This window comes from Mastomys coucha, unplaced genomic scaffold (assembly GCF_008632895.1).
Source record: "Mastomys coucha isolate ucsf_1 unplaced genomic scaffold, UCSF_Mcou_1 pScaffold23, whole genome shotgun sequence".
Taxonomy (NCBI): domain Eukaryota; kingdom Metazoa; phylum Chordata; class Mammalia; order Rodentia; family Muridae; genus Mastomys; species Mastomys coucha.
Genome location: NW_022196906.1, coordinates 92,910,798 through 92,929,920, shown reverse-complemented (window position 1 = coordinate 92,929,920; position 19,123 = coordinate 92,910,798). Strand labels below are relative to the sequence as shown.

General features: G+C 47.5%; 1 protein-coding gene across 1 annotated transcript in view; it reads left to right on the top strand.

Moving 5' to 3' along the window:
- Esyt3 (extended synaptotagmin 3) overlaps window positions 1–19,123 on the top strand; it is a 45,562-nt gene that overhangs the window by 2,211 nt on the left and 24,228 nt on the right. Inside the window, exon 2 of the mRNA XM_031344895.1 lies at window positions 17,035–17,076. Coding sequence (XP_031200755.1) covers window positions 17,035–17,076 — 42 coding nt within the window. The remainder of the gene's footprint in view (window positions 1–17,034; window positions 17,077–19,123) is intronic.

Below are 19,123 nucleotides of genomic sequence, written 5' to 3'. Positions count from 1 at the left end.
CACTGGGGAAATGGGGCAGATTCTGAAGGCTGCCCTTGTAAGGTGTCACAGAAAGGGGGAAGGAATGAGAGGGCAGAGAACCCACCTGAGAAAGTTATCTGAACCTGGCAGTAGTGGGCACAGCCGGAGATGAGGAGCAGCTGGAGATGAGGAGCAGCTGGAGATGAGGAGCAGCTGGAGGGGGGTTATAGCTGCCTGTGGCCTCTAGATTGAGGGCAGAGCCTAGGGTCTTCTAGGGTACTTCCTGGTGTAGAGAGCTGGGTGACAACATGCCTGGGCTTTCTGAGAAACAAATCTAAAGAGGTTACTGTCCCATGACCACCTGGGAAGGATGCACAGCTTGATGCAAATGTGGCCTTTTGACCAGCCTCATGCAGGACGAGGTAGGAAAGCTGGAGCCCTCATGGTTGAATATTCTGCTCACTTCCTCTTTTTTCTACCTCAGAGTAGGAGCACATACTACTTACAAACCCAAGGGGTGAGGGAGCCCTGGCTGCAGTGTGGAGATTAACATGCAAAGGAGAGAGCCCTTGACACCAGTGGCTTAACCCCCAAAGCTCTGCTTCCATGTGCTGGTTGCAACGCATTGAATATTTGAAAACCCCAAGTTCAGAGCGAGACATGCCTGTAAGAGTCTGAGCGTTCTAGAACTAGAGGCAAGAGGATCGGGAGCTCGAGGCCAGCTTTAACTACATAGCAAATTTGAGGCCATACTAGGACACACCAGGACCTCCTATCTCACAACAAAACAAAACAAGCAAACTAAAGCACTTGTTGAGAGCCAATCACCATGGGTGCTCAGTAAAAGTTGTTGCTTTATGGTTCTCAGTTTTCTAAGCCCCCTGAGGACCTTTTCCCAATATTAAACTAATGAACAAGTGTCCCAGAAGCGCATGTATCTTTCTGGAGCTGGTTGACCACAGGGAGTGGAGCAGGTGGGAGGGGTGCACTGAGAACCTCTGGGAAACCTCATTCTGCCTGGCTCTTGCTGGGTTTGCTCTGTGGTTTCCGGGATGCTGGCTTCAGTACCGTAGTTTGTATTCACCTACTGGCCTTCAGAGCGGGGCCTTCTTGCTCTGACCTCAGGACTGTCCATGGGGTCAGCATCTGTTGTTTCCCTGCCCCAGCCACCTCCTTAGCATAGAAATGGGCCTTCACCGGTCTGCCCATTTCCAGGACATCCACTGAGCCATTCATTGATGATAATAATGCCTTATTTATCAGCTGTTTCCTTTGGCTCTGCCTTGGTAAGGAGTGAAGACTGGTGACTGCCTTCCCTGGCTCCTGGTCTGATGGAGTGTGTGAGGGATGAGAGCCAGTTGGTAGGCAAATAGCCGGGGGCAGGGTAGAGGGTGGGAAGAACTGTGGGAAACATTGGCAGTCTGTCTGCCTGTGTGGTTCTGGGTCCAGCCCAGCTTGTTACTGCCAGCTGATAGCAATCAACTGGCAGCCTTGTTGGGGACAGTTAACCCTTGGGGAACTAGGAGGGTGGTGCTGATGGAAAAAGGGAGAAGCTATAGACCTGAGCATCTCTGAGTATTCACCAGGGTATACCAGGTTCAGGACTTCTGAACCTCTTTGAAAATAATGAATTTGTAGGGGAAGCTCATCTGGAAAATCCTTTTAGCCATGAACCAACCTCAGGTCAGTTTTTCTCTGCTTTCACCTCCAACCCCCAAATCCCAACCAAGACCCATTCCCTAACTTGTCTTACTTATCCCTCCAAAAGACTGGGGATGTCAACACAAGAACCAGGGAGGTGATCTACCCACTCAAAATGATAACTGTGTGGAGGCAGCAGCAGCAGACCTGGATTGTCCCTCCCTGCTAGCCATTCTTACTGTGGGAGGACACAGTAACCTTTCTAGAACCCACAGATCCTGGTCTGCCCTCGCTGATGGCTGTTCATTAGAGCAAGTTAGTGCAGTGAGCCTGCATACTCTCAGATGAGTTCACAAAGCTTGATGCTGGACCATCGAAGCAGTTGATGGCCGTGTGGGACCAGGGAGAACTTCCTGTCACAGCTCCAAGAGTCATACAAGTCAGTTTAGAGTTGGGTCTAACCTCAGGAAGGAAGAGGAGGCCAAGTCATGTCCTCTGTGTTTCGGTCCCATGTCTTGGTGATGCTTCATGGACTTACAGTGTCCTAGAACAGGATTGGGCAATAGGCATGACTGAGTGTAGGTGTCTCTTTCCTCCAAGCCCAGCACAGAGATTTTAGGCATCTGTGTATTCATCCTCTGCTCAGTCACCAAACATTTATAGAGGGCTTGCAATGTGTGAGGCACAGTTCTGCAGGATGAGCCACAGACGTGAGTGTCCCATGGCCTCTGCCCTCGAGGAACCATCAAGCAGAGTGGGCACATAGGCCCATGAGAACAGTCTATTCCAAGACATGTCAGAGGTCCAAGATGTTTCAAAGTCTCTGGGTGGAATCTAAAGCAGGCAGCCACCCAGGAGCCCTTCCTAGAAGCAGAGATGCTATGGCGTGAAGTTGAGGACGCTGGAAAGGATGGGAGACCCGACCCAAAACTTTCTGCAGGTTTGGAGGTGATGCAGATTCTAGAACAACATCTCACAAAATTCAAATTTATCCGAGATTTTCTGTGGCTTCATTTAGAAGTTCTGATTCATGCTTGGAGTCTGGGGCAACCTCTCCTGCAAGCAAAGACCAGGAGGTCACGTGGTCGATGCAGATTAGTGTTGTGGGTGGGAACAACCCCTGCCCTTCTATGTTGCAGGCCCCTCCCCACTGGGGCAGAAAGGAATGGAAGCCAATTGCTAGCTTCCTCTTGTTGAGCACCTCAGAGGCAAGCAGAGGTGGCACTTCTGTGGGAATGTCCCTGGTGACTTGGGGAGATTTGAGCTTCCTCCTGAAGAATTGTGAGGGTCACAACATGAAGATCACATTCTAGCTGTATTGGTTGGTGAACAGGGGCTGGGGACCCTAGTCTGCCTTTCTGTGATAGTTTTAACACTTCGACAAATACCTTAGAGAAACAGTTTCTAGAGGAAGGATTGATGGATTTGGCTCACTAACAGTGATTTCTGGTCAGAGTTAACCAGATCCATGAAATTTGGGCTAAAGGTTAGGGAGTCCATGTTGGCAGTGTGAGCGTGAGTGTGACATAGACGATGCACATGGAGAGGAAGGGATGGGACCATACACACCCTTCAACGCATGCCTCCAGTGATCTGTCTCCTCCAGCCAGGTCCTACTTCCTCATGTTTCCCTCATCTCCCAGCAATGTTGTTGAGCTATGACAATACCAGGGACTAATCGGTTCCCGATGTCAGAACCCTGGTGATCCAGCCACTTCCTCAAAGCCCCACCTCTGCACACAGCCACACTGGAGACCAAGCCTTTGCAGGGATACCTCATATCTGAACTGTAGCATCTTCTGTCTCCCACCTGAGCCCCAGGGCTTCCTAACTTCTGGGAACACAGACTTTCGATACAGAGCTGCTCACAGGTGCTGGGAGCAGGACTTCCTTTTTCTTCCTCCTCCTTGATAAATTAATACCGAGGCAGGATTAAAGATATGTCTGGTTGTCCCATCCTGCACCCCAGTGTGGCCTATTAGAGGGACAAAGCAACATTTTTTGACATACCTTGTGCTCCAGCTGACATATGAGAGTTGGCTCTCTCTAGTCTCCCAAGGATCCCGGACCCAGGACCCAGGTCTCACACTCTGCAGCACGACAGGGCCACTCCTACCCTATACCTATGTGTTATGTGTCCTTGAAACCAAGGAACTTCTCTGGACCATTTCAAAATCCCATAATCCACCACCTGTCCCTTTGTACATGCTTATTTTTAATTAAAAAAAAAAATCACCCTTCAAAATTTTATTTTATTTTTCAAAATGTCAAGGTTAGAATACATTGTGACCTTCTCATATATGTATGTCATTATACTTTATTCTCATCGTCTTTCCTCCTTCTGCTGCTCTTCCCCCCTCTACTGTCCCTTCCCCCCGTGGTGTCCTGCTTCCCCTCCTCTCATTGGTTCCCTTACCTCCCCTGGTACCCCTTCACATCATGTGTATTCTATGACCCCCTCTTTCCTCCTCCCCACCCCCCACCAACTCCTTTAATCCCCTTTCCGGTTTCATGACCACATATACACATACATACGTGTACATATACGCTATGTGTAATTTTAAATCTAGATCACACACGTGAAGGAAGCGTGGTATTTGTCTGATTCTGGCTTGTTTCACTTAACGCAATGCTTTCTGCTGTTTTCCTGCAGAGGCCTTGATTTTTATCTTTCTTTATGGTCGTGAATACACATTTGGACCACGTTTTCTCTGTCTCGCTAATTTCCCAGCTGTTTTGAACAGAATTGCAAAGGGTTTCTGTGGTCTGCCAACTTCAAGTCCTTGTGTAGGCCAAAGAGAGGTACAGGTGCTTCACATCGCTAGGAACCCCTCCCCCCTTTACCGGCTTACCTAGTAGCTGCACACATTTACACCCCGCCAGCAGGAAGTAAGGCTCCCTCTTTCCCCACATCCCCCGGTGCCAGCACTTGTCACTTGTTTTCTTGATGACTGTCATCCGAGTAGCAAGCAGAAAGTGGCATCTTGTTGAAGTAGCTTTAATTTGCCTTTCCCAGTGGCAGAGGACATTGAATATCTTTTAAATTTCTCCCTTGCCATTTGTTATTGCTTGGGTTTTTTTTTTTTTTTTTTTTTTTTTTTTAAATATATGGTTATAAACTAGTTCAAAACCTGCCTTTCCCACACAGGGTTCTACTTGAATGCACTTCTGCGCACGAACTGTGTGAAAGTTAAAAGCCAAATGAACTTATAACCTTTCCTCACTTTTTAATCCTTGTTTAAAAGAGGATTCACTTCTATTCTTTGGGCATGCATGTTTGCTTGCATGTATGTGTGTGCATCATATGTATGCCTGATGAGGCCCCTGGAGACCATAGAGTGTGTCCGATCCCTTGGAACTACAGCTACAGTAGTTGTGAGCCACCATGTGGGTTCTCTGCGAGCGCAGCCAGTGCTCTTAACTGCGAAGCCACCTGTCCAGCACCAGTATTATTTGTATAGTCTTAGCCTATTACAAACGTTCTCTGAGAACACTGGCGGTAACAGCCGTGCTTCCTATGATATGAATATACTGTCAGTTACTTGACTGTTTCTTTACTACTGACAGTGTATTTTCATATTTACCCCCATGTGGCCAGCTAAGGTTCCTAGGCCTGCCTGGAGTTTCTCCCTGTGCCCTACCAGTCTGAGTCTCCTACATCTTACCCCCAGAGCAGCTCCGTGGGCTCAGGCTCCCTCAGAACACTTAGCAGCTTATGCTCCCGAGCTGATTTGTACCTTCCACTGAGCATCTGACTTTCCAACAGACTGAATGCTCTCCCAAGGCGAGGCTGCTGCTCCATGTCTGTCCTCTCTGCTCCTGCCTTGGGGGCTCAGCACACAGCAGCCCTCAGTTAAAAACCTGTTGGGCTGGAGAGATGACTCAGTGGTTAAGAGCACTGACTGCTCTTCCACAAAACCTGGGTTCAATTCCCAGCACCCTCATATCGGCTCACAGCTGTCTGTAACTCCAGTTTCAGGGGCTTCAACTCCCTCTTTCAACTCCAAAGGGACTACTAGGCACACACATGATGCACAGTCATACTTGCATGTAAAATACTCACACATAAAATTTAAAAATCTAGAAACACAATAGTAAATAAATAAAAACCCTCTGAGCTAATGATATTATAACTACTGTATAGATCTTAGCAATTTTCTCAGTTCCTTAGTGTAGACTCCTGTCAAAGCTTGTGATTATTTTAAATACATATTTTTATTTGTTCTTTTGAGAATTTCACACATATGGACAATATATGTTCTCCTATCTCCCTCCCACTTTAATTCCTCCCAGACCAGCTTCCCCCGATATGTATCCCTCCCAACTCGATGCTTTCTTTTTTTTTAATTTGATGATTTTATATATCATCACACTGAATTTTGCATTTTTTCCATCTCAATTCTTCTCATGTCTCCCTCCGCCTCACACCTCCTCCTGAATATATAACTAACCTCTTTGTCTATATTTTTTTATATACACATATTCTATGAGTCCAGTTAATATTGCCCTTATTTGCATGTGTTTAAGGCTAACACCTTAGGATTGGAATATCATTCTTAAAAAGAAAGAAAGAAAGAAAGAAAGAAAGAAAGAAAGAAAGAAAGAAAGAAAGAAAGAAACCAAAACTGGCTTGCCCTTCCTTGGCAGCCCTTAGCTCTCTGTCTAAGGTTGGGACCCTGTGAGCTTTTCCTGCATCCATGTTTGCTTGTCGGCTGGTATAGTCTTTGTGGGTCTCGTGCAGGCAGCCATATTGCTGAGAGCCATGGGAACCACATCCCTGTCTCTCACTCTTCCAGTCTTTCTGGCCCACCTTTTACGGTGTTCCCTGAGCCTTGGATGTGAGGCTGTGTTACAGATGTCCCTTGATCATCCCATGGGCACCTATCCTCTACATTACTGGCTATGGGTCTCTGGTGTAGTCTCTGGTTCTTTGATGAGATGTGAGTGCCATGGAATCAATCCAGTTAGCGCTGCCTGTGTGTGGCTGGTTGTAGGACCATCCACGGGTAGAGCATGCCTGTACCCCTGACAGAACCACCTGCCTACTTCAGCAGCTTTTCACTATCTCAGCTAGGGGCAGGATTTGTGACCACTTCCCTGTCCCTGCTGAAGGTTTGACTGGCTTGATCTTGCGCAGGTCTTGCTCAGGCAACCGCAGGGGCTCCACATTGACCAGTGCAATGGTTCTGTCAGGTCCCCAAGACACTGCTTTGCAGCATTTCCCCCCAATTGCTGACTCCTGTGATCTTCTTATCCCTTCTTCTATGATGTTCCCTGACTTTGGGGACATGCATGATCCACTTAAGGTTAGTGCTCCACTTACTCTCATCCCTTGGACTTAATCTACAGGTAGAAAGGTAAATATGTAGAAGATGATTTGACACTAGCCCCACTTAAAGCTTACGAACATTTAAAGAGACTTTTGTCCCAGTCATTATCCACTCACCAGCCTCAATGGCTATTATTTTCGGGCCTTTATCAGTCTGATGAGCAAGAAGATGATTTTTTTTAACCTCTAAGTATTCTCAAGCCTGTCTAGATCACTGACCTTTCTGGCAACTTACACTCTCACTGAGGTCTCCTGGAATACCTGCTCTGGGGCTGGGGAGACGGCTCAGTGGCTAGCGCTTCCTATGTAAGCATGAGAACCTGAACTCAGACCCGTAGCACCCACATAAAAACTGGGTGTGGCCACACGTATGTCTGTTACCCCAGTGCTGGGGGATGGAGCAGTAGACCTCTGAAGCTCACTGGGTAATGAGGCTAGTCAAATGGTGAGCCTGAGGTTGAGTGAGAGACCTTGCCTCAGAAAATAAGGTGAGGGCTAGAGAGATGGCTCAGTGGTTAAGAGTGCCTACTGTTCTTGCAGAGGACACCAGTTTGGTGACCAGCACCTACATGACAGCTCTAGTTCCAAGGGACTCAATGCTTCGTCTGACCTCCATTGGTACCTGCATGCACACTTTATACATATATGCATTCAGGCATGAGCACGCACACACACACACACTTTCACGCACATAAATTAAATACTAAAAAATGAAAAGGTTTAAAAAGATGGGGCAGGCACCCAGTGTTGATCTCTGGTACCCACACATATGTACATATACCCACACATATGCACATATACCCACATACACACATGCACATACATAACACATGCACATCACATCTGAGAAAACCTACTTTGTGGACAGTTCTGAGTCCTTATCCTTAGCAGGCTACTGGGCATCAATCAGGTCACTGATGGCCACTATTGGAGTTCCAGCTGATCTTTCTGCTCAATTCCAGCTGGTTTAGACCAGTTTGCCAGCTGGGTGTGTTAATGAGCCTGTGGGGTTGCAGGAGAGCGCCAGACAGGTTGGCAGAGCAATTATTTCCCTGTGAGCACGTTTAGCAGGGTAATTTAGAGCAGAAAGGGGTCAATTTAAAAGTAGTTCTCAGCCAGGTGTGTCACATGTCTGTAATCTCGAGGGAGAACAGCAAGTTTGAATCCAGCCCGGGTTATTTAATGAGATCTGTCTCAAAAAGAAAAGTAAAAATGGGAGTTTTCATGACTAAATATTTCCCTCCTGCTAACAAAAAGGGGAGAAAGGCAGGGGCTGTGCTTCCTCATGAGAAAAATAAGCAAAAAGAAAAGGACTGCTCTCCAACAAAGGCCGCTGGATCAGCCCCAGGTGTGTGGTCTTCAGTCCCAATTGGGGTAGCATGAGGACCAGTGCCTAGCCTTTGTAGGACGTCTCTGCACAGTACCCCAAATGTGTGGGTCTCATCTCATCAGACCATGAGATAGGGGTAGCAACATTGGGTGGGGCCATTGTGTGTGTGTGTGTGTGTGTGTGTGTGTGTGTGTGTGTATGAATGAATTTTAGAATAAGGAAGACCCATGAGGCAGGAGTGTTTGTGTGTGTGTGTGTATGCAAGCATATATACACACATGCACATGCACCTGTCTATACTGTTTCATAGGAGGATTTATCAACCCTATGAGAGGGAGGGAGCAGAATCCACCTAGAGACAGGAAGACCCTTTAAGTGATGCCTCATCCAGCATCCTGCCTCCTCCTGAGAGGATCTAGTGGTCCAAACCTTCATAGAGACTCAGACCCTCAAACCAGACCCTTCAAGATGGGGCTTTTTAGTCACTCTGGGCTCTGTTTCCTCACTGCTTTGGAATCACTGTCCCTGAAGGCTGTATTAAGTAAGTTTTAGACATCTCTACCTAAAGATGGATACAGTGTCTAAGGTGGGCTCTGTCTGCTTAGGGATCTGACTCGAACCTGAGCTTGCTCATATTTTCCTCCTCAAACTCTAGTCAAAGACCAGGCCAGAACTCCATTACTGTAGTCAAAATGTGTTTGGTAAAATTATCAGCCTATGGTCATGTATATGCTGCCAAGCTTGACAACATTAATTTGATTCCCAGGACTCATATGTTGGAGAGAACTGACTCCCCCAAGTTGTCCTTTGACTTTCTGGCTTCTACATGCACCCCAGGAATGATCCTCATAGCTGGGCCATGCGCCAGGCCTGTTTTTAAAGGCACAGTCTTGCCTGTGGTGTATAGTTTGGGTAGTGTACAAGTTTCTTTGGGAATGAAGCAGGTCAGAACCCTAACACACTTAGAAGTAGGCTCACTTCCTATATCCCTTGGATCATATATATGAGCAGAGCAGAACCTGAGGCCAAAGACCAGGCCAGAACCCATTCCTCTAAGTCCTTGGCTACACTTTCCATTGCAGAGGCAGGTCTGGTAGGGCAAGAAAAGTCCCAGCATTCCTATCCAGAATTTGCCTTCCAGCTCTTCCTTAGAAGGGCCCTTGTAAAGGAAGAGCTAAGGGCCAGAGGGCAAGCACTTAGTGACAGCTGTGTCACCCAGGAGAACTGACATCCAGGCAATGACTTTGGAAGCATGGCCAGAGGCAGCAGAGGAACTGCTTCCTCCTGGGTCTGAGAAGACTCCCCCAGTACCCCCAGTCAGGAAAGCATGGCCTCATTGTTCTTTTCCACCCGCCACCAAGATCAGAACCATGCCTGGTAAAGGTGTGGTGGCCAGCTTTCTGGAATCAGAACCCCTGAGGACCTAAGAGAAAGTCCCCCCTCCCCATTTAAGGAGCATCCCAGGAAGTATCCTGTTTTGATTTTCTATAAATGTTGGAGAATCACTTCCAGAATGTTCCTCAGAGACTCCTCTTCCTGGAGCACTGGAACAAAAGCTCTGTGACCGAGGGTCTCTGTCCCATGTTGAGCCACCATCTATCTTCCTTTGCGACCCTCTCTGATCCTCAGAAACTTAGGAATTTTACGTGAGTATAACAGAAAGATAATACATGTTATCATTTCTCTATGTTTTCATAGACTCATGAGTAAACACACACACACACATGCACGCACGCACGCACATACACACATAATGTCACACAGCCAGATAAGAATGACAACTAAAACCCCATGAGACTATCTCTTCAGACTATCCTGGTGCTTCAGCAAGCTCAGGGGGGGATGCCAATCAAACTCTTGCTGTGAAAAGGCCCCTGGTAATGGACGTTTTCCCGTTAGGTTCTGCTGCCTCTAAATATGTCAAGAGTATGCTCAATGGCTCTTAAGCTTGGGCTGTGGCTGCCATCTTTCTGTTTCCATGGTGACCCAAGCACTCAGGCCGGTGGTGTTCCACTTGCTGGCTAGCCCGCCTCCATCAGCTCTGTAGGCATCTTGCCATCAGCTGCCTAGGAGAGCCAGCTGTGTGATGGCTGATCACAGCTGGGTTCCAAATCTCCTCTGTCTCTGGAACCCTGATCTTCCCCACATTCCAGGTCAGTCCTGCTGACCCAGGCTTAGAGCTCGGCTCTATCTTTAGTCTAATGGGTTCCTGACAGGAGAGAGATGAGTCTGTCTTCTGGTGAAAGAACTCCACTTAGGAAACGCCAGAGAGCCATCAGCTGCAAGTACCACACCAAGTACCTACACTGTGCGCACACACATGCCGGCAAATTACATGGAAATAAAATGAATTAAATCTAAAAATTAAGAAAGCATACACTGGGGGAACAAATGTGCAGGGAAGCTGGGTAGCCACCCAGAGAAGAATGGCCTTAGACCTGCATCTCGCAGGATGCTCAAAAATCAACCAAAGACCCAGCAGAGACTTTTTTTTAAAAAATAAAGCAAAACTCTTAAACTGCTAGAGGAGAACAAAGGGAACACAGTTGAAGTTGTCCGTCTAGGCAAGACCTTTCTGAATGAGACTCCAGCAGCACCAGAATCAGCAAATGTAACGGCACAAAGTTAAAATGTTTCTGCACAGCAAGAGAAAGTATCGGAAGGGGAAACAGCCCACAGGCTGGGCGAAATCTGTGCCAGCTCTACCCCAGGCAGGAGTGAGACCATCGTAGGTAAAGAACCGCAAAAGCTCATCAAAACCACAAAACTGCCAGTTAAGGGAGAGGCACAAAAGTTACACATGACATGAGTGGAAGAGAGAGCACCAGGGAGGAGGGGGCATGCAGGAAGGAGGGACGGGGAAGAAGAAGGGAGAAAAACAGCAAGGAGGATTTTAAAATATCATAATGGAACCTGATTGGTTTTTAAAGACTGTAAACTATCTTCCTATTTTATGTTCTTATTTTCGTTCTGTCTATCTGTCTCTCCCCCTCTCTTTCCCTTTCCCTTTCCCTCTCCCTCTCCCTCCCTCTCTCCTCTCTCTCTCTCCCCTCTCTCTCTCTCTCTCTCTCTCTCTCTCTCTCTCTGTGTAAGAACATGTGGAGGCAGAAAGATAACTTGGGAGAGTTGGTTCTCTCCTTCTACCATGAGTTTTAGGGATTGAATTCAGATCATCAGGCCTTAGTTAGGGGCAGGTGTCTTTACCCACTGCCATCGCCAGCCAGTCCCAAATTTAATTTTTTCATAAGCTAATAAAAGGAAAACTTAAGAGAACGAAACTGTTGAGGGCAGGAGAGAAGGTTCCACAGTTAATAGAAGTTACTGTTTATGCAGAGGCCCTGAGCTCAGCTCCCAGCATCTGTGTTGGGTGCCCACAACATGGGCCTGTAACCACAGCTCTCTTCTGGCCTCCTCAGACTCAGCACTCAAGTGCATATATTCCATATGCACGCACACATACATGATTCAAAATCTTTTTTTAAAAAACTGTTGAAAATGGTATAGAAAAAAAACCCCATAACCAAGCAACTTGGAGCGAGAGAAGACTTAACTAGACAACATGAAGTTTAACACAGTCTGAAGGCCGTAAAGGGTGATGCATGCTCGCACAGGGTGCTAATTAGATGCCATCATGGGCAAATGGATTTCACATTGTGAAACAAACCTGAAGTCGAAGTTGGCAGCTGCCATGGGGAAGTAGATGGGCTTGGAAATCTTCCTTTGTCCCTCTCTGAGAACAGCTGATCAAGCAAAAAATAAAATAAACACAAGGCAGGACATATTAGCAAGACATAATTAAGAAGTCACCCTTGGGGCAGTCACAGAAGTTAATCATGTACTAGCCCACAGGAGAATTATCAATAGGTTCCATCTTGGTTCACTCTATAAAGAAGTAGTATTAAACAGTAGTTGAGAGCTATAGAAACCTTAAATCTATGCATTTATTTCTTGTTAGGCTTATTCATTTTATTTTGTGTATGTTTTGCCGACATGTGTATATGTACACCATGTGATGTGTGTGCTTGATGCCCAGGGAGGTCAGAAGAGCGCATCAGATCCCCTGAAACTGGAGTTAGGGATGGTTGTGAGCCACTGTGTGGATGCTGGGAACAGAACCCATGATCCAGCTGAACTGGTGAACTCCGGGTTCAATGAGGGAACCCATCTTGAAATTTAAGATGAAGTATGATTGAAGAAAACACCAGGTGTTGACCTCTGGCTTCTACATGTATACACACACGCATACACACACGCATACACACACACACACACACACACACACACACACACACACACACACACACAGGGCATGGGGGCAGAGGCAGAGAGAAACACAGAGGAAGAGAGATTTTGAGGTGCCATTTTGAATCCCAGAAATATAAGGCCCAAGCAAACCATTATATCAAGTGGAGTTTATCCCAGGAGTTAGATGACTTTTCTTTTTTTTTTTTTAATTTTTATTTTAATTATTTCTCCTTTTAAAAAAATTACAGCTTTTGAGATTATAACTACCATCATTTGCCCTGCCTCCTTCCTCCTCCTCCTCTAAACCCTCCTAAGCTCCTCCGATCTTGTTTTCTTTAAATTCACGGCCTCTTTGTCCTTAATTCTTGTTGCATGTGTGTGTATAGTATTTATACATCTATATCCCTAAACACGCCAGTACAACCTGCTCAGCCTGTATAAGGTCTCTTGGCTGCGTGTGTTCAGGGATGCTCACTCGCTTCGATGACCAACCAGTATGTGTGCTCTTTCCTGGGGAACACTGTCTCCCCAGCTTCAAGCTCCTTAGTTGCCTGTAGTTCTTGTGTACAGCTGAGAGCTCATAGGCTTCCTCTATCCAGCTTAGCATGTCTATGAGTTGTTCTTGCTCAGCTGTGTTTAGGTAGCCATGCTGGTGAGATTTTATGGGTGTAGCTGTTGACATTCCTAGAAGACACATTTTCATGCAGGGAGCAGGAAAATATCAGATGGTGACCTCTGGCTTCTACATGCATGTGTACACACACACAGACACAACTGGCGGTGGGGGTGGGGTGGATGGGGGCTGGGCTCTGATCCTCTGGCTGTTACTGTCTGCCCCTGCTCCCTCTTCTGCAAACGACCCCTGAGCCTTAGGTGCTGGGCTTGTTTTGTAGATGTATCTATTGGGACTGGGCTCCGCAGCCCTGCATTTTGACTGCGTGGACTTTCCTGTAATGGTCTCCATCTGTGGTAGAGAGAAGTTTCTTTCATGAAGGGTGGGGACTACACTTTTCTGGGGGTACAAGGACAAATCTTTAGAATGTAATTAAGTATTATGCTGGTTTAGTTAAGTCTCAGTTACAGGTTCTCCTCCAAGATCCAGGACTTCACAGTCCCAGGTAGTTGGCTAGGTTTCCGGCATCACGCATGGTTTCCTCTTGTTGAGTGAGAGCCGGCTCTCTTTAAAATGCGTTGTCACTTACACTAATGACGTTCATGGGATAACTACGAAAGGTCATGATTATCTCAGTAGACAACAGAAGCTGTTGGATATCCTAAATGCTCTCGTGTAAGGAGAGCACACAGGAGATTGGGAGAGCTTTCCCCTACTCTGACGTGTGCTGACCGGAGAGCCTTTCCTTTCCTTGAAGGCCAAAACCCAGGCAGAGCTGCTAGGTTTTTTCCCTCACAGCTGCTTCTCAAGCCCAGGCTCTGACTGATAAGGTAAAGTGCAAGAAATGTGGAAGACAAGGGCGGCAAGAAAGGAAGATAAACATTGTTCCTGGAGATAGATATGAGAGAAAGCTTGTATCTGTGTCCTGGCTTGTGAAGACAGAAGTGGGAGGCTCAGGAATTAAAAGCCAGCCTCAGCTATGTAGCAACTTTGAGCTTCAAGAGGCCCTGCCTAAAAGAAATAAATACATGACTAAAACCCAATAAATAACCTAGGAAAACCAAGGAACAATTAGAACTATTCATTTTCAGCAAGGTTTCTCAGACAGTAAGATGCTGATTTTTTTTTTTTTTAAATAACTGCAAAACCCAGTTTTAAAAACTGCAAAAAGGAGTTATCTGACGAGTGTTCCTAAGGGAGAACAAATACCTTCTGCAGTGGGTTGATCTGGAATCCCCCCCAAAGCCTATAGCAAAGGCTTGGTCTTCAGTACGGTCCAGTTGGAAGGTGACTGAGCCCATAAGGGGTGAGGCTTAGAAGGAAGCTAATATATTGTGGGTATTCTCTGATGGGATTCTGGGACTCTGGGAACTTAAGCAAACCTTTCTTTCCTCCTTTTTGCTCTGTGCAGCCCTGGCTGTCCTGGAACTCACTCTGTAGACCAGGCTGGCCTCGAACTCAGAAATCTACCTGCCTCTGCCTCCCAAGTGCTGGGATTGAAGGCGTGTGCCATCACTGCCCAGCTAAACCTTTCTTTCTTTCTTTATAATCTGATTGTCTCAGGTGTTTTATCAGAGCAATGCAACCCTGTTGACTAACACAGCTGCCGCTATCCAAATAAGTTTGGAAAACAAAAAGTGAGGATCTCACTGTCATTTTGAAAAGACAGTAACTGAAAGTATGAAGAGGCAAACAAGCCAATGGGGGTGAAGCTTGACTAGAGACATGTTCCAGATCACACAGGAAGGGTGTGTGCAACCAGCTTTGTTGTAATGTGGTTAAGACTGCCTTAGGTGAAGTGGGACAGAGACATAAAATTATATCCTTATTTAAAAAAAATTCCAGGGAGAGTAAGTTCTAAATATACAAGCCACAGATAAAAACTTAGGATAGCCTTGAGAATTTGGCATGAGGAGAGGTTTCTTCAGAAAGATGAAAAAAGACCAGTTCTCATGGGAAAGAGGTTGGTGACCTTTTCACACCAGAGCCTGCTAATGTCAGGCTTCTGTCTTCGGTTCACTCGGGGCAGAGAATTGGCTCCTGTGTTGGCACTCACCAGGCTGAAGACAGGTCCTGAAGGAGCCCCCCAGGAGGCCACCAGACTGGATGCCCTAGCGGTCTTGTATTCTTAGATGGAATTGCCATCCAGGGGCTTCCAACCACTTGTGAGTGTCCTTTTGGTAAAGAGCTCCGAAGGCAGGTTTGGTAAGCCGAGAGAGAGACCATGGCCACTTCAGGGATGTGAGTCTAATCATTTTGTGGCTCCCACACTCTTGGGCGAGGGTCACTGTAACACAAAGCGTGGGCTGTTGCTCGATATCTCTGAGCCAGCCCCAGCTGAGCTCCAGAATCTCTGCAGGAGCTTGTTAAAAATAAGTCAGAGGGCCCCACCCCCGTGCACTCTGATTCAGGCGGTGCCGGGCGGTTTAGGAATCTACTCTGGACCAGCTCCCGTGGGTGGCCATCGTTAGACCTGCCAGGCTGGATCGGCCTCCAGGGTCCAGACGCAGAACAACTCAGCTCCCAAGGATGTAGAACTACCTGGGGAGGGAATGTGGAAGGGTCCACACCCACTGTGTGCCAGAGCAGGGATGATGGCAGGCTTGGGATGGAGGGTGAACGGTCCAACAAAAAAAGCAATTGTGCTAGTAAGGGCTGGACTGAAGCTGATCCCTCCTGGCCCCTTCGTCCTGTCTCTGTCTTTCTCTGGGCTCAGGTGGTCTGCTCTCTGCATACTGTTTCCCTCATGGCCCTGAGCACTCTTGAGAGCAAGAGCCTTCCCCTCATGCCTGCATGTATCCATTCAACGTTCATCCATGTTCCTTCCTCCCACAAGTGTTTATTAGGACATCCTAGGATAGGGAAAGTTTGTATCAGGGAGCTACACATTTCCAGGCTGGTAGGGAGAGGACATGAGACTAATACTCAATAAAGTGTACTGAGTTCTACAGCGGAGAACCATCAGACACCTAAGAGGGATGGACATCTGTTCTCTACTTGGGGAACCCAGAAGTGAAGTGTGGGACAAGTGGTGACAAAAAGCAGTCCCAGAAAACAGGGAGGGGGCTGAGTGAGGGTGAATGTTTGACACCCTGGAAACTGGCCTGTGCAGGACTTTGGTGGGTGGTTGGACTAAGAGACCCAGAGGACATCACTGGGTTGAGGCAAGTCATGTGGAAGTGAATTTGCATCCTGAGACCCCACCAGGAGCATGAAGAATGGTTGGGAGCTAGAGGAAGCTAAGTGGCTATGTGTGTCTTCTCTGCTGGAGACGGGGATTGGGGGGTGGGTGGGGTTTGGGTGGGACTCCTGAGAGTAAAGAGGATAGTAGGTACTTTACGACAGCCACACACCACCCCCTAGTGGCTACTGAAAATGGCACCCCGTTGAAGATGGCTGTCAAGGAGTGGTGACATCTGATAAAATTCTGAATTTCTTTTTTGTTTAGCTGAGTTTTGCATTTGCTGGGGTGCTGTTGTTGTTGACATAGAATACATCACTTAGCTCCTTGAAATGAGAATATAAAATTTGTGAGGTGCAAACTTGCTTATTAACCCAGAGGAGTTTGGGTGTCTACCACATAAGTAAAGGAGCAATCTCCAGCATACCTCAACACAGCTGACAGGAGACCAAGAGGAGAGAGAAACTTCACGGAGTCTTCCTCAGGCCTAGGAGGCACTTCTGTGAAACCAAAGCAGAGCTAAGGGAGCAAACTGGCTCTGAGTTGGCAGGGCCGGGCATGCAGTGGATGCTGGCACCCTTGTGACCTCTGCAGAGGCAGGACACCAGACACGGGCAAGGGGCCGGGATTCACGGAGCCATCTACCTTCCAGGCAGCAGGACCCAGCTTACCAGGCCTCTTGCTAGGAGCATGTGGCTCTTGCCTAAATTCCTCTTGGGTTTTCTCTTTTCTAGATACATTTCCCAGATGTGGAACGTGTGGAGTGGGCCAATAAGGTAAGACCATGGGCGGGCAGGGATGTGGGCGGGCAGAACAGCTGGATTCATTGCAGGCTGGGGCATCCCCGCTGCAACGCTTCAGTTACTCACCATCAAGAGTTCCCGAGTCATGCTGATGGAATTGCTGTGCAGACCCAAACCTCAGACTTCTGTGAGGGATGGGCAGAGAGGCCCCTTCACTGCCCAGCTTGAGTGACAGGCTGAGCCTGAGTGACAGGTGTCCCCCATTAGTTCATTCACAGACATGTTTTCCTCCCTTTCCTACTCTAGCCACCCTGAGGGGAAAGGCCAAAAAAAAAAAAAAAAAAAAAAAAAAAAAAAAATAGAGAAAATGTATAGAGAAAAGTACAACCCTTATTTCCCTCCCCTCGAGATCATTAAGTAAAGGATCAAGCTAATTAGACACAGTCTCTGGATTCCACGTGGCTCCTAGCCCAGCTACAAAACCACTGCTGTGCAACCTTGGACAATTCGCCCAACATCTCTGAGCCAGTTTCCTTATCTGGGAAACGGGAGTAATTATGATCCCTGCCCAGGCTCAGGGTGAGTATGGGTCCCTGGAGGAAGGTCACCTAAGGGAACTCCCCTTGTGCTGGCTAACTGCTCCATGCCCTGCTTCTGACCCGTGAGCATCAGGAACCCTGACTTTCCAGATGAGAAGCCCGAGTCCCATGCCCCTGGCATGATCTGTGAGGGCTCCCCCGCAGCCTGTACCTGTATGCTCCTGACTCTCAGATACTCCTTAGCCCTGGGAGGAGCCTTGGTCCACAGCAGCGCTCACTTAGGTCAGGTACCAGCTGGCCCTCCTTATGGTTGTTAAGCCAAGGTTGATTCCCTCACATTCCTGGAAATGTCAGTGCCAAGTGCATCAGAAACAGCCTCGAGCCTCCAGGAGGAATTTAGAGGAAATGGCTTGCTGCCTTAGGAGTGGCCTGGTTCTGTGATGAAGAGCTGGGTGCCAGGCTTCTAGGGTGCACTCTGCAGAGCCCTTCCTGCGCATGCCAGTCAGGTCCTGGTCACTGCAGAGCCTACGTCCACACTGAGTGCTGTGCTGCCCTGGAGGCAGCCGTGGATGTGAACCCCATGTGAGGGTGTGTGCCAGAAGCTCTGGAGAACCCAGGAAAATGGCATGGGAGAGGCCTCTGAGGAAGTAGTCACATGAGCTCCTGGCCCCATACCTTCAGGCTCTGCCGTGATCATGGAAAGGAAGGAACACAGTGGGGTGAGAGGAACTTTATATTGAAGCCCAAAGCCTTTCTTACTGTCACTTACCCCTGACAACCAATGCCTTCACTTTACACCTGCTACAATAGAAATTGTTCATGACTCCTAAAAAGGAAACGGAAATAGTCTAGAGGTCAGTTAAACACATTGTGCCTTGACAGTGTACTAGCCCAGCAGGTAAGGGTGCTTGGCCATTCCCATAATGCTCATGGTAGGGGAGAACAGACTCTTATGAGTTATCTGACTTCCACATGAGTGCTATGGTGCAAGTGTGTGTGCATGCACCTGCGTGCACGTACACACGTACACACATATGTTGTGAAAAAATGAAAACATTGTGGCAATATCATTTTGCACGACATCATTTTTTGTCAACAGTGAACCAAATACCATAGTGGTCCCATTGATTATAGTGGAGCTGAGCATTTCCTGCCTAGTGTTTCAGCCACGTCTTTTCTAGGCGTGGCTCTGTTTACAAACACTGCTTGCTGTGTCATAGTTGACCTGTAGTATTCATTCACCTCAGTAACTTGATGGGCAGGTTCATAGCCTAGGAGCCATAGGCTGTACCAACCAGCTGGGTGTGTGGTAGGCTAGACCATCTGGGTTTATATAAGTACACTTGATATTTGCACAGGGACTAGAGCAAGGGAATCTTTGGCCCCGGTATCAGAAGGAACTAGGTCCCAAGCATGGCTCTCAGACCAGCCCCGTGACTCATCCTGGTGCAGCAATGGACCAAAGGCTGCCTTTGCTGGCTTCTAGAAATTATACCCACCGGAAACAATTTATCAGTCTGTTCTGTCACTGTTTTTTTTTT